The 13,912-nt window shown below is 40.3% G+C and overlaps 1 protein-coding gene across 8 annotated transcripts in view; it reads right to left on the bottom strand.

Annotated features, from left to right (window-relative positions):
- Positions 1–7,137: 7,137 nt before the first annotated feature.
- The window catches only part of LOC139767500 (enoyl-CoA delta isomerase 2-like), a 99,528-nt gene continuing 92,753 nt past the window's right edge, over positions 7,138–13,912 (bottom strand). For all 8 annotated transcript variants that reach the window (XM_071696983.1, XM_071696928.1, XM_071696978.1 and 5 more), the window contains exon 9: positions 7,138–9,217. In XM_071696983.1, coding sequence (XP_071553084.1) covers positions 9,119–9,217 — 99 coding nt within the window. In that variant the 3' untranslated portion in view covers positions 7,138–9,118. The remainder of the gene's footprint in view (positions 9,218–13,912) is intronic.

Here is a 13,912-nt window from a genome sequence, read left to right as displayed (position 1 = left end):
TCTAATGATAGAATAATACTGAGAAAATCAGAGAACATAAGAAAACAGTAATAACTAAAAATGCTGTTGTATTCATTGCTATTTGCATTTGAAAAAACGTGCTCCTAGGTTATACACACACACACACACATATATATATATGAACATGCAGGAGGGTGAAAGGAGGGCAAGGAATAGAGTGAATTGGAGCGATGTGGTATACCGGGGTTGACGTGCTGTCAGTGGATTGAATCAAGGCATGTGAGGCGTCTGGGGTAAACCATGGAAAGCTGTGTAGGTATGTATATTTGCGTGTGTGGACGTATGTATATACATGTGTATGGGGGTGGGTTGGGCCATTTCTTTCGTCTGTTTCCTTGCGCTACCTCGCAAACGCGGGAGACAGCGACAAAGCAAAAAAAAAAAAAAAAAAAAAAAAAAAAAAAAAATATATATATATATATATATTTTTTTTTTTTTTTTTATACTTTGTCGCTGTCTCCCGCGTTTGCGAGGTAGCGCAAGGAAACAGACCAAAGAAATGGCCCAACCCCCCCCCCCCATACACATGTACATACACACGTCCACACACGCAAATATACATACCTACACAGCTTTCCATGGTTTACCCCAGACGCTTCACATGCCTTGCTTCAATCCACTGACAGCACGTCAACCCCTGTATACCACATGACTCCAATTCACTCTATTTCTTGCCCTCCTTTCACCCTCCTGCATGTTCAGGCCCCGATCACACAAAATCTTTTTCACTCCATCTTTCCACCTCCAATTTGGTCTCCCTCTTCTCCTCGTTCCCTCCACCTCCGACACATATATCCTCTTGGTCAATCTCTCCTCACTCATTCTCTCCATGTGCCCAAACCATTTCAAAACACCCTCTTCTGCTCTCTCAACCACGCTCTTTTTATTTCCACACATCTCTCTTACCCTTACGTTACTTACTCGATCAAACCACCTCACACCACACATTGTCCTCAAACATCTCATTTCCAGCACATCCATCCTCCTGCGCACATCTCTATCCATAGCCCACGCCTCGCAACCATACAGCATTGTTGGAACCACTATTCCCTCAAACATACCCATTTTTGCTTTCCGAGATAATGTTCTCGACTTCCACACATTTTTCAAGGCTCCCAAAATTTTCGCCCCCTCCCCCACCCTATGATCCACTTCCGCTTCCATGGTTCCATCCGCTGACAGATCCACTCCCAGATATCTAAAACACTTCACTTCCTCCAGTTTTTCTCCATTCAAACTCACCTCCCAATTGACTTGACCCTCACCCCTACTGTACCTAATAACCTTGCTCTTATTCACATTTACTCTCAACTTTCTTCTTCCACACACTTTACCAAACTCAGTCACCAGCTTCTGCAGTTTCTCACATGAATCAGCCACCAGCGCTGTATCATCAGCGAACAACAATTGACTCACTTCCCAAGCTCTCTCATCCCCAACAGACTTCATACTTGCCCCTCTTTCCAGGACTCTTGCATTTACCTCCCTTACAACCCCATCCATAAACATATATATATATATATATATATATATATATATATATATATATATATATATATATATATATATGCCCTAGGCTGAGCCAGGCACCCATTTTATCCACCAACTTCGTGGGATGGATGAACAGCCGAGTTGACTGTGGACCGACTGCCGCAACCAGAATGTAAATCTATGCGCTCAACCATGGGTGACCCGGGAATGCGTCACGGGCAGGAACATTAACCACTACACCAGAGTGTGAGGCTAATGTCAAGTATGGTCTCTGCAGTGAACACTCATTACTGGGTTTTCTGGATACTGTGGAGGGACTCGCACTGCTTGGTCCCTAGGGAGTCCCAAAAGGTGTGGATAGAAACCCAAAGTAGACCAGCATCAGCAGTCTTGCAATAGCACTGATGACATGATCAATCAGGCCATGAAGCTACTTATACTCAATGACACAGAGTTTCCTTTTTTTTTTTTTTTTAGGGAGAATATCTTTGGCAAGGCACAAAAGCAGTGCTTTGGGGAGCTGTAAACCAAAGATACAACAGAAGGATAGTGGTGTGGTGAGGTGCACACCCAAGGTTACCAACTGTGGTTACCATTTACTCAACTGACTCTGTACAACAATAGTATACTCATCCCAGAAACACTCGGGTACAATCAGGCATGCTTCTTGATAGTCTGTGACCCAACTGATGATACTGGAAACTTACATTGTGAGGTATGATGTATCCATGGAGCTCCAATACGATTATGATGTGAAATGCAGGAAGTATTTCGATATTTGGTCTCTTCTGTAACCTAATGAATTCATTGAATGATTCCCTGGTAGTTAGTATTAAAATGATGTCACAGTATTCAACTAGAACTGGTGCTAATACTGATGTCATAAAAGGATCCTCTGAAATTGGCTTAGGCAAATGTTTTTCTCATGGGATACTGAGCAGTCCCATTTCAATTCTGGTCTTTCATATAAATATTTCAGTATTCCCTTTGCTTCATGTTTTTTTCTACATTCTGGTTCTCTTGTTATCTCCTTTCATTATGCATTGTAGTATTGTGTATTATCTACTGAACTTGTATACCCTACGTGAATCCTCTATATGTATCTGAGGTTGCAACTATCATTACTGTAATGCAAGTACTTGACCATATTGTGGATGGATTCCCTTTTCTCTTGTGAATAATTTTTCAAAATCTAAAAGTCCTCTACCCAAAATCCTAGTTATCTCACCAGTTAGGAAGTCTTGCCTTTGCAAGTACCCATCTGAGTACTTGATGTCTGATCATCTCTAACCATGTTTTACAGTCTGCACTTGTTAAAAGGACTAGTCTAAAAAGTTCAGGTCAGTTTTTTGACCATTTGTTTTTTAGAGAGATACATGACATTTGCTCTCCTCCACTCCTTTGGCACTATGGCTTTCTCAGCTGTTCCACTATATAATATTTCAAGTGGCTTAGCAAGCATCTATGCACATTCACTGTGCACTTAAAAAGAGTTCATGAGGACCATCAGCCTTATATGATGGAAGGTTTTAATAGTCTAGTCATTTTTAGCCTTCTGCTACATCCTCATACTTTCTTTCTGGTGTCATGCCAATAGTGTCCAACACTAAAAATAGGTCATCCCTCTGAATGCCTTAGCTGGATTGTCTTTTGTCTTGCTTTTTTTTTTTTTCTTTTTTACAAAGTTTCTTTGCTCCCTTCACCTTGTCCTACAATACTCGTTTCTTACTTTCTGGCTTTTCAAATGCTGACTGGCTACACTGTCATCTACATCTCCATGGTATACATCCAAGTTCTTTCAATTCTTTGCATTTTTATTAAAATAATTTCTAAACATTCCTTGCTTCTTTTTCCTCTAGTTATACCAAATGGTACCAAAGTGTTAATTTGTAATTGTTGATTCCAAAGAAATCTTTTAAAGTCTTGGTTTACTTATTATAATACTCCCTCTCCCAGTATATTCTCAAGGAACTTATTAATTTCTACTCAGTTGCCATGTTTAAATCTCATCTCTCAATCTTGTCTTCCCTCATGTGTCCTCTTTAACCACAAAGTCAAGGTCAAGCAATACATGATCACTTTTTCAAACTGGTGTATCATATTTGATATATTCAGCTTCCATGTTACTATACAGATGGTGCATCATCCCATATGGTCCTCACAAGGTCTTTGACATACTGTTAGAGGAAGTTCTCCCAAAAATAGTTCAGGAATTTGTGTCTCCAGAGATTACTATAACTCCATAAGAGTCTACATTATCTCAGTCTCTTTGCTTTAGCTGAAATCCCTCGTTATCTGAACTTTATAGTTTACAAAGAGCGAGCGTCTTCCTTACTATCCTCACCATCCTGATTGCTCCTTCATTGTTCACTGTGCAGTTCTTCTAGGTCACTGTAGTTCCTTAGAGAATTGTAAACTAACAGTAAAATTATGTACTTCTTTTCTAGTGATGAAACACTGGTTGAATGAGCTATCCATCAGTATTTCCTAAAATCTAAGTGATAGTTGAGGGCGATCCCCTCCTATTCTATCTTCCCAATCAGTCAGTCAGACAGTCCTCTCGTTTTGCCTTTTGTTTAGTTTTTCTAGCTCTCTCTCTCACGATAAACATTCCTTTGAACTCGTTAGCATGGTGTGCATAATACTTGTGCTAAACCATTCAAGTGGAACAACATTTTATACACAAAATGTAAACTACTGTATTGATACATATGCTTACAATAAACTCAGTCATAGCAAGGGAAATTTACTTAGTCTTTTAGCATAATATAACAGACTACTGCACATCTGTCAATGCATTTTCTCTTCTAAGTCAAGCTATAAAGCTAGCCTATTTTGTTACCACCTTTACCGAGACTAATTCTTGCAAATGGGGAGCAAAGGAGTAAGGAGCATTCTTTCAACCATTTCCTCTGGAGATAAGAATACTAAAAATGTGAAGCATGGCACTATGTTCAGCATAAAAAAAAATTGTGACTAGTATCACCCTTGTGGAGGTGAAGGTGAAGATTTGTAGAGGTTTTCGGAAAAGAGGAGAAAATGTTGGGGAGAAGACAGTGGCAAGAGTAAGTGAGCTTGGAAAGGAGAATTGTGCGAGGAAGTAATAGGAGAGACTGAGTGTGGAAAAGCAAAAGGTGAGAGCAAATGAGATAAGAGGAGTGGGGGTAGAATGGGATGTATTTAGGGAAGCAGTGATGGTTTGCACAAAAGATGCATGTGGCATGAGAAAGGTAAGCAGATTAGAAAGGGTAGCGTGTGGTGGGATGAAGAAGTAAGATTGTTAGTGAAAGAGAAGAGAGAGGTGTTTGGATGATTTCTGCAGAAAAGTAGTGCAAATGACTGGCATATGTATAAAAGAAAGTGGTAGGAGGTCAAGAGAAAGGTGCAAGAGGTGAAAAAGAGAGCAAATGAGAGTTGGGGTGAGAGAGTATTACTAAATTTTCGTCTGTTTCCTTGCGCTACCTCGCAAACGCGGGAGACAGCGACAAAGTATAAAAAAAAAAAAAAAAAAAAAAAAAAAAATGTCATGGAAGGAGGTAGAGTGCGTAAGACAAGGGAACAAATGGGAACCTCAGTGAAGGGGGATAATGGGGAGGTGATAACAAGTAGTGATGAAGTGAGGAGATGGACTGAGTATTTTGAAGGTTTGTTGAATGTGTTTGATGACAGAGTGGCAGATGTAGGGCATTTTGGTTGGGGTGGTGTGCAAAGTGAGAGGGTCAGGGAGAATGGTTTGGTAAAAATAGAAGAGGTAGTGAAAGCTTTGCGGAAGGTGAAAGCCGGCAAGGCGGTGGGTTTGGATAGTATTGCTATGGAATTTATTAAAAAAAGGGGGTGACTGTGTTGTTGATTGGTTGGTAAGGATATTCAATGTATGTACGGATCATGGCAAAGTGCCTGAGGATAGGTGGAATGCATGCATAATGCAACTGTACAAAGGCAAAGGGGATAAAGGTGAGTGTTCAAATTACAGAGGCATAAGTTTGTTGATTATTCCTGGGAAATTATATGGGAGGGTATTGATTGAGAGGGTAAATACATATATAGAGCATCAGATTTGGGAAGAGCAGTGTGGTTTCAAAAGTGGTAGAGGATGTGTAGATCAGGTGTTTGCTTTGAAGATGTATATGAGAAATACTTTGAAAAACAGATGGATTTGTATGTAGCATTTATGAATCTAGAGAAGGCATATGGCAGGGTTGATAGAGATGCTTTGTGGAAGGTCTTAAGAGGTAAGCAGCTAGATGCAGTGAAAAGTTTTTATCAAGGATGTAAGGCATGTGTACGAGTAGGATGTGAGGAAAATTATTGGTTCCCAGTGAATGCTAGTTTGCGACAGGGGTGCGTGATGTCTCCATGCTTGTTAAATTTGTTTATGGATGGGATGGTTAGGGAGGTGAATGCAAGAGTTTTGGAGAGAGGAGCAAGTATGAAGTCTGTTAGGGATGAGATGGTTTGGGAAGCGAGTCAGTTGTTGTTCGTTGATGATACAGCATTGGTGGCTGATTCGGGTGAGAAACTGCAGAAGTTGGTGATTGAGTCTGGTAAAGTCTGTGAAAGAAGAAAGTTGAGAGTAAATGTGAATAAGAGCAAGGTTATTAGGTTCAGTAGGGTTGAGGGACGAGTTAATTGGGAGGTAAGTTTGAATTGAGAAAAACTTGAAGTGAAGTGTTTTAGAGATCTGGGAGTGGACTTAGCAAAGGATGGAACAAAGGAAGCAGAAGTGAGTCACACAGCAGGGGAGGGGGCAAAGGTTCTGGGAGCACTGAAGAATGTGTGGAAGGCAAGAACGTTATCTCGGAGAGCAAAAGTGGGTATGTTAGAAAGAATAGTGGTTCCAACAATGTTATATGGTTATGAGGCATGGGCTATAGATAGAGTTGTGCGAAGGAGGGTGGAGGTGGTTTGATCCAGTAAGTAATGAAAGGCTAAGAGATGTGCAGTAATAAAAAGAGTGTGGCTGAGAGAGCAGACAACGGTGTGTTGAAATGGTTTGGACACATGGAAAGAATGAGTGAGGGAAGATTGACAAAGAAGATATATGTGTCATAGGTGGAGGGAAGAAGGAGACTAAATTGGAGGTGGGAGGACAGATTGAAAAAGATTGTGAGCGATCGGGGCCTGAAGATACAGGAGGGTGAGGCGTGTATGGAATAGAGTGAATTGGAACGATGTGGTATACTGGGGTTGATGTGCTGTCAATGAACTGAACCAGGGCATGTGAAATGTCTGGAGTAAACCATGGAAAGGTCTGTGGGGTCTGGATGTGGAAAGGGAACTGTGGTTTAAGTGCATTACACATGACAGCTAGAGACTGAGTGTAAACGAATGTGGCCTTTTTGACTTTTCCTGGCACTACCTCGCTGGTAGGGGAGGGGGGGGATGTTATTTCATATGTGGTGGGGTGGTGACGGGAATGGATGAAGGCAGCAAGTATGAATATGTACATGTGTCTGTGTATGTATATGTTATGTATACGTTGAAATGTATATTCATGTATATATGCATGTATGGGTGTTTGTGTGTATATATGTGTACATGGGTGGGTTGGGCCATTCCTCGTCTGTTTCCTTGCACTACCTTGCTGATGCAGGAGACGCGATTAAGTATAATAAATAAACAAAATTAAATCACCCTTTCATTGCAGAGCAAATCCTTATACAATTCATTAATCCTAAAACTAAATAAAGGTTATAATATTTACAATATGTTGAGCAAAAAAGAACAAATCCTATGCATAACTGTGCTCTTTACAAATATTTGCCCTGAAATTAGTTACATGGGTGAGAAAGACTTGTCATAACCCACAAACTACCAAACTCACTCCCTAAGTATGGTCACATAACAAGACTCTTGTATTTCTTTGATATACAATATAACTAAAACTAAGGCAATATTTCTTTGATATACAACAAAACTATACAAACTAATCAAAATGTGATACAAACATACAAATCATTAACAAAGCTAAGAAAAATTTATCTCTATAACAAATGTATTAATGGATAAACGGTATTACAGATTTGCAAAAGGTGGTCCATAAATATCGTTACTCTGCTACAAGCGAGAAGAGGGCTCAGGTAGTAGTTTACTTGCCCATTCCAATACCCTAGCTAACTCGAGGATTATCCCATCCTTCGAGCAATCCATTAGGTAGTAGGCTGTTGACAGCAGCCACCCAAGGTGGTACTACTATACTGAATGATGAGCATTAAAGTGGTGCCTGAAACCATCTTACACTCTCTATGTTAGGATTGCTGGTCTTGCTTTCTGTCTCATCAAAATGGGACTACCAAGATAGTCCTGCCATCTTCTCCTTACAAGCACCATACACTTAACCCTCACTTGCTTTTTCACTCATGTACTCTAGCCGGTTCCTGTTTACCAGAATGATTTTAAGCATAATCATGATAGAGTCCAACAAATCTATGGCCCCTAGTCTCTGGCCTCATTGGCTGCTAAGAGTCTCTGGGTTTCTGTCCGAGTCTACTGCCAATGAGATGGAAGGCTCAGACAGTAGCAGTTGCAATATAACCGAGGCTGTATGAAAGGACTGTCCTAATGAGTCCTGACAGAGGTAATAAGAGGTTGTGTAGGAACAGCACAGAGGAGTGTGTGAAAGATGTCACAACCTGGGAGGGCAAAAACGAGATGTGAAGGTATCGTAGTCCCACTGGTGTTGTATGGATGCAAAGCATGCACTGCAAAGGAGAATGTGTTGGATATGAAATGTCTGAGGACAGTATGTGGTGTGACAATGGTTGACTGATTAAGTAATGACTGGATAAGAAAGAGGTACGGTAATAAAAAAAAAAGTATAGTTTGGAGAGCTGAAGAGGGAGTGCTGAAATGGTTTGGAAATACAGAGACAATGAGAGAGGAAAGTACAACAAAAAGGTTGTGTGTGTCGAAAATGAAAGGGACGAGGAAAAGGAGGAAACCAAACTGGAGATAGAGGGATGGAGTAAATAAGATTTTAAGAACTCAGGGCTTGAACAGACAGGAGGGTGAAAGATGTACATGGAATAGAGTGAATTGGAGTGATGTGGAATACAGGGGGAAATGTGTGGTCAATAGATTTAATCACAACACATGACACAGAGAAAAACCACGGAAAGTTTGTTGGGGCATGGTTGTCTGTAGGGGGCTGTGGTTTCAGTGTGTAACACGACAGCAAGAGAATGAATGCGAGCAAATGAAGCATTTTCTTCCTTTGTTTGAGGCAAAGTATGAAAAGAGGAAAGAAAGAACATATCACATACCCAATACATCAACCAATTCCATGGGTGAGGTTAAACAGCTGAGTGGACTGTGGACCAACTACTGAAACAAGATTTGAACCAGTGAGCCAGGCCTATGGTGGCTCACTTGTATGTCACAGTCAGTAATGATAAATGCTGCATCACGGAGGTCCAGTAATTATAGGTAAACAGGCTTTCTATATCTGTAAAAATCCACTGTGAACAATTATAATGCACATTAACAAAACAGTACCACTGTTACCTTTAACAAACATTTAACACCACGTACACTGCAAATTCCTGCATGAAATAACTTTGTTGGAGTAAAATATGCATTTCACTCTCTGCATTACAGCTGATGTTCCTTAAAGCTTTGACTTCTGACTGAAGAATTTCATCATGGCAGCAAAGAATTCACCATCTTGGATTCTTTCTACAAGGTGATCACATTCCATTGTATTGACCTGAAAAAATAAAAGTTTTAAAATGTAGGTTTTGAAATAAAAGATTTTTTTCTCTGGGGAGGTGTCCTGTGAGCCTAGAGAGACTCTAGGATCTCAAAGATTTAGAATTGTGTTTATCACCTGCCTTCTGGTGAAATAAATGCCTCTCACCCCTCGCTGTCTATCTTGTACTAGTGACCTAATGTGTCAGCCCAATCCTACTCACTATCCATTAGCAACTTCCTTTTGATGATGGCAACATTATTGCATACAGTAACCCAATAGTGGTCACCATTTCTGAAGACAAAGGTTTTATGAAACAGAAATTTTAATGGGAAATAATCTGGAAAATTGCTAACACATTAACATCCCAGAGTGAATGGTGTTTCATGCCTCTTAGCCTACAATTCTCTGCAGGGTCGGATCACCCTGTGATCCTTAAGATCATACCAATATGGAGGAGGAGGGTTATACAAAAAGTATCTCAAAAAGACACAGACACTACCTTAAGAGTTGTTAGGCACAACAGGGTCCATCTGCCCCAAAGGAGGTAACCTCAGCATTACGAAAGGCTAATCCTCAACACCCAGAGTAAGGCATCATAAGCAGATATATCTGGTTCCCAGTTAACACTGGAGATATATCTTCATTAATCATGATTTAATAACAGCACTAGGTATTGGATCACATTTTTTCATAGCATTCAAAGGGATAATGGTGGTCTACATTCCTTGGGCAGATTTCTTAAGCTAGTTTGCACACAAAAGTTGAATAAAATGCCTAAAAACATAGAATAATGCTGGTTTATCATAAATCTCAGTACCTAAATACAGAATAGAAGCTTAAAGGTGGGGTGAATAAGTGTCAACAAACTTAAGGGAGGATAAGAAAATGTTTTGAAAGGAGGTTAATAGAGTGAGGAAAACAGAATGGAAAGCTGTAACAGGCATGGTGTAGAGGAGATGGAGTATTTTGCAGAATAACAGAATGTGATTGATGATAGGATAGCAGGTGTAGGTTGTTTGCATTGAGTAGGTACTTTAGGAGAGAGATTCATGGCAGAGTTGAAGGAGTGGATGGTACTGTAGCCAAATTTCTCAAGAAAGGAGGTGACCGTATTGACTGTTAGGATTTTCAATGTATGTATGGCTTATGGTAAGGCACCTGAAATGGCAGAATGCTTGTACCTATGTCACCACATAAAGAGAGGAGGGACACAAGTGAATGTTCAAATTATAGAGGTATAAGTTTGCTTAGTTTACCTTGGTTTACCTTGCAAGTTGTATGAAAGAGTGGTGATCGAGAAGGTAGAGGCATGAACAAATCTTCAGATGGATGTAACAGTGTGGCTTCTGGGGTGGTAGATGATTTGTGAATCAGGCATTTCCTTTGAAGAATGTGCAAGAAAAACTTACAGAAAATGAGGGATTTATATGTGGCATTTATGAATCTAATGAAAGAATATGACAGGGTTGACAGAGATGCTCTATAGAAGTATTTCCAATATACAGTGTAATAAGAAAGCTGCTAAAAAGAGTTTATCAAGCCAGATGTGTGTGTGTAAGTATGAAGAGTAAAGGGTGGGTGGTTCCAGGTGAAGGTGGGTATGCAGTAGGGGCATGTGATTTCACTATAGCTACTCAATTTGTTTATGGATGGGATGGAGATGAACGTAAAGGTATTGGAGAGCAGAGCAGGTCTGCAGTGTCAGGGATGGGGGGAGAGAGAGATGAATCAGTTGTGTGCTGATAACACAGCAATGGTGGCAGATTGAAATGAGAAACTGCAGAAGTTGGTGCCTGAGTCTGAGAGAGTGTGAGAATGGAGAAAGTTGAGAGTAAATGTAAATAAAGGAATATTTATTATATTAAGCAGCATAAACAGTTTAGAAAGGTTAGATGAAGTGCGAGTTTGAATGGAGTGAACCAGGAGGAAGTGGAATGTTTTAGATACCTGGAAATGGACGTGACACCAAATGGAACTGTGGAAACTGAAGTAAGTCAAAGGGTGGATGAGTGGGGCTAAGGTCCTGGATGCAGTTAGAGTGTGGAAAGAGTTGTCATTGTTGGTGAGGGCAAAGACAGGCATTTTTGATGTAGTCCCGGCAGTGCTGTATGGATGTGCAGGGGGGTGGACTCTAGATGAGAAAGTTTGGAAGAAGGTGAATGTGTTGGAGATGCAATGTTCAAGGACAATTATGAGGTGTAAGGAGGGTTGTTCATATAAGAAGTGATAGGATAAGAGAGAAGTGTGGTAATAAGAAGAGTAAGGTAGAGAGTTCAAGATCATGTGCTGAAATGGTTTGGACATATGGAGAAGATGAGTGAGGAGATGTTGATAGACAGGGTATGTGTCAGAAGTAGAGGAAACAAGGAGAATGTCTAAACTGAATTGGAGATGGGCTTATGGAGTGAAAAAGATTATTAGTGCTTGGGGCATGAACATGCAAGTAGGGTAGAAGGTGTGAAGGGATAGAGTGGTCTGGAACAAAGTGGTATACAGGGGACAATGTGCTGTCCATGGACTGAACCGGGACACATGAAACAGTCAGGAAAAACCATGGAAAAGTCTTTAGGGCATGGTTGTGGATATGGGGCTATGGTTTAAGTGTTAAAAAATTGATATCAACAAAGTGAATGGGGTAATTTCGTTTGTTTGTTCCTAGTGCTACCTTGCTGATGTAACAAAGATGAAAGAGAATGAAAATAATGCTCTAGAAATAGCACTTGGGTGAAGTTGCTCTGGATCTGATAAGTGGAGGCTCTGGTGATAATAACACTAAACTCATCAGCATTTAAAAGTTACAAAATATCTAGTTTTACCTCTACATATAATAGTTTTCTTGCTCTTCTTCCTAAAGAGACAAGACTCACTGGGTGTATTTCTACAGGTTATCATGCAATATACATTGTAAATAATCCAGTCTGTATGTCCACCATAACACATGTAATTTACATCAGACTGGTTGCCCCAAGGATGGAACCAATTGCTAGTAAAGCATTACTCATCAGAGTGATCACTTGTTATTGCTATGAACTGTACTATTTTCTAAACTTATTCTAAACTATTACTTACTTGATCAAACCCCTTCACACAACATATTGTCCTCTACCAAACATGAAATTTCCAACTCGTACACCCTTCTCTACACATTCTCATCTATAGCCCATGCCTTGAAACCATACAACAACGTTGGGACCACTATGCCTCCAAACATACCTATTTTTGCCGTCCCACATATTTCTCAACACTCCCAGATCCTTTGCCCCTTCACCCATCCTATGACCTACCTTTGCTTAACTGGGTCCATTTGCTTCCTTGTCCACTCCTAGGTATCTATCACACTCCACTTTTCTTTTTTAAACTTGATCACTGTTTCCTGCATTAGCGAGGGAATGCCAGGAACAGACGAAGAAAGGCCACATCTGCCCACATCCATTCTCTAGCTTTCATGTGTAATGCATCAAAATCACAGCTCCCTATCCATGACCAGGTCCCACAAACCTTTTCATGGTTTGCCCAGGATGCTTCATACTCCCTAGTTCAGTCCACAGACAGGATGTCAACCCCCAGTATATGACACTGTTCCAATTCACTCTATCCATTGTTCCAATTCATTCTATCCTGTGCATGCCTTTCATCTTCCTGCATGTTCAAGACTGATTGCTCAAAATCTGTTTCACTCCATCCCTCTATCTCCAATTGGGTCTCTCAGTCCTCCTTGTTCACTAAATTATTTTGTGTGTACCAAAATGTTTCATTTCATCCTTACATCGCACAGTCTTCATATTCACTGGCACATGTATACATACTCATGCATACTTCACAATTCCAGTCTTTCACCCACAACATTCTGGATCCATTCTATCCACTCTTAGTAACACCCTCTCTGTAACAGCATAATTTCAATTCCTTCTTAAACTCATGAAAAATCTTACTGCTTCTGGAAGCTTTCCACCTTATCATATGCTTTCTCCAATTCCATAAATGTTTATACAAATCCATTTGTTTCTCCAAGTATTTCTCACACATTCTTTAAAACAAACACTTGATCCACACAACTTCTACCACTCCTGAAACCACATCGTTCCTCCGCTCTTTGATGCTATGTAAATACCCTCCTTCTCAATCACCACCCTCCCATATAACTTGCCAGGTATCTCTGTAGATCAAACACTTACCTTTGTCCCCCTTGCCTTTATACCATGGCACTAGATGTGCATTCTTCCAATTCTCCAGCAACTCGCAAAGATCCAAACATACAGAAATAATCCTAACTAATCAATCAACAACACAGTCACTCCCTTTCTTAAGAAATTCAACTGCAATACCATCCACTCCAGCTGCCTTCCTACATTTCATTGTGCAAAAGGCTTTCACCACCTCTTCTCTTCATCTGACAATTTTCAGTGACCCTCTCACTTCACATACGTCCTCCCTATCATCAAACACATTCAACAATCCCTTAAAATACTCTATCTCCTCAGCTCATCACTGCCTGTTACCACTTTCCTATTAGCTCCTTTCACCAGTGTTCCCATTTGTTATCTTGTTTTTCTCACACCATTAACCTCTCCCAAACATCTTATTCTCCCTGAATTTTACCAATTATCACTCACCCAATCTCTCATTTGCCCTCTTTGTAAAGTGATACACCTTCCTCTTGGCCTACTACTACATTCTCTTGTATTTGCATACCTCCCAATCATATACACT

This window comes from Panulirus ornatus, chromosome 4, assembly GCF_036320965.1.
Source record: "Panulirus ornatus isolate Po-2019 chromosome 4, ASM3632096v1, whole genome shotgun sequence".
NCBI classification, from domain to species: domain Eukaryota; kingdom Metazoa; phylum Arthropoda; class Malacostraca; order Decapoda; family Palinuridae; genus Panulirus; species Panulirus ornatus.
The sequence above is the reverse complement of the archived record's forward strand: the minus strand, read 5'-3'. Positions and strand labels throughout refer to the sequence as shown.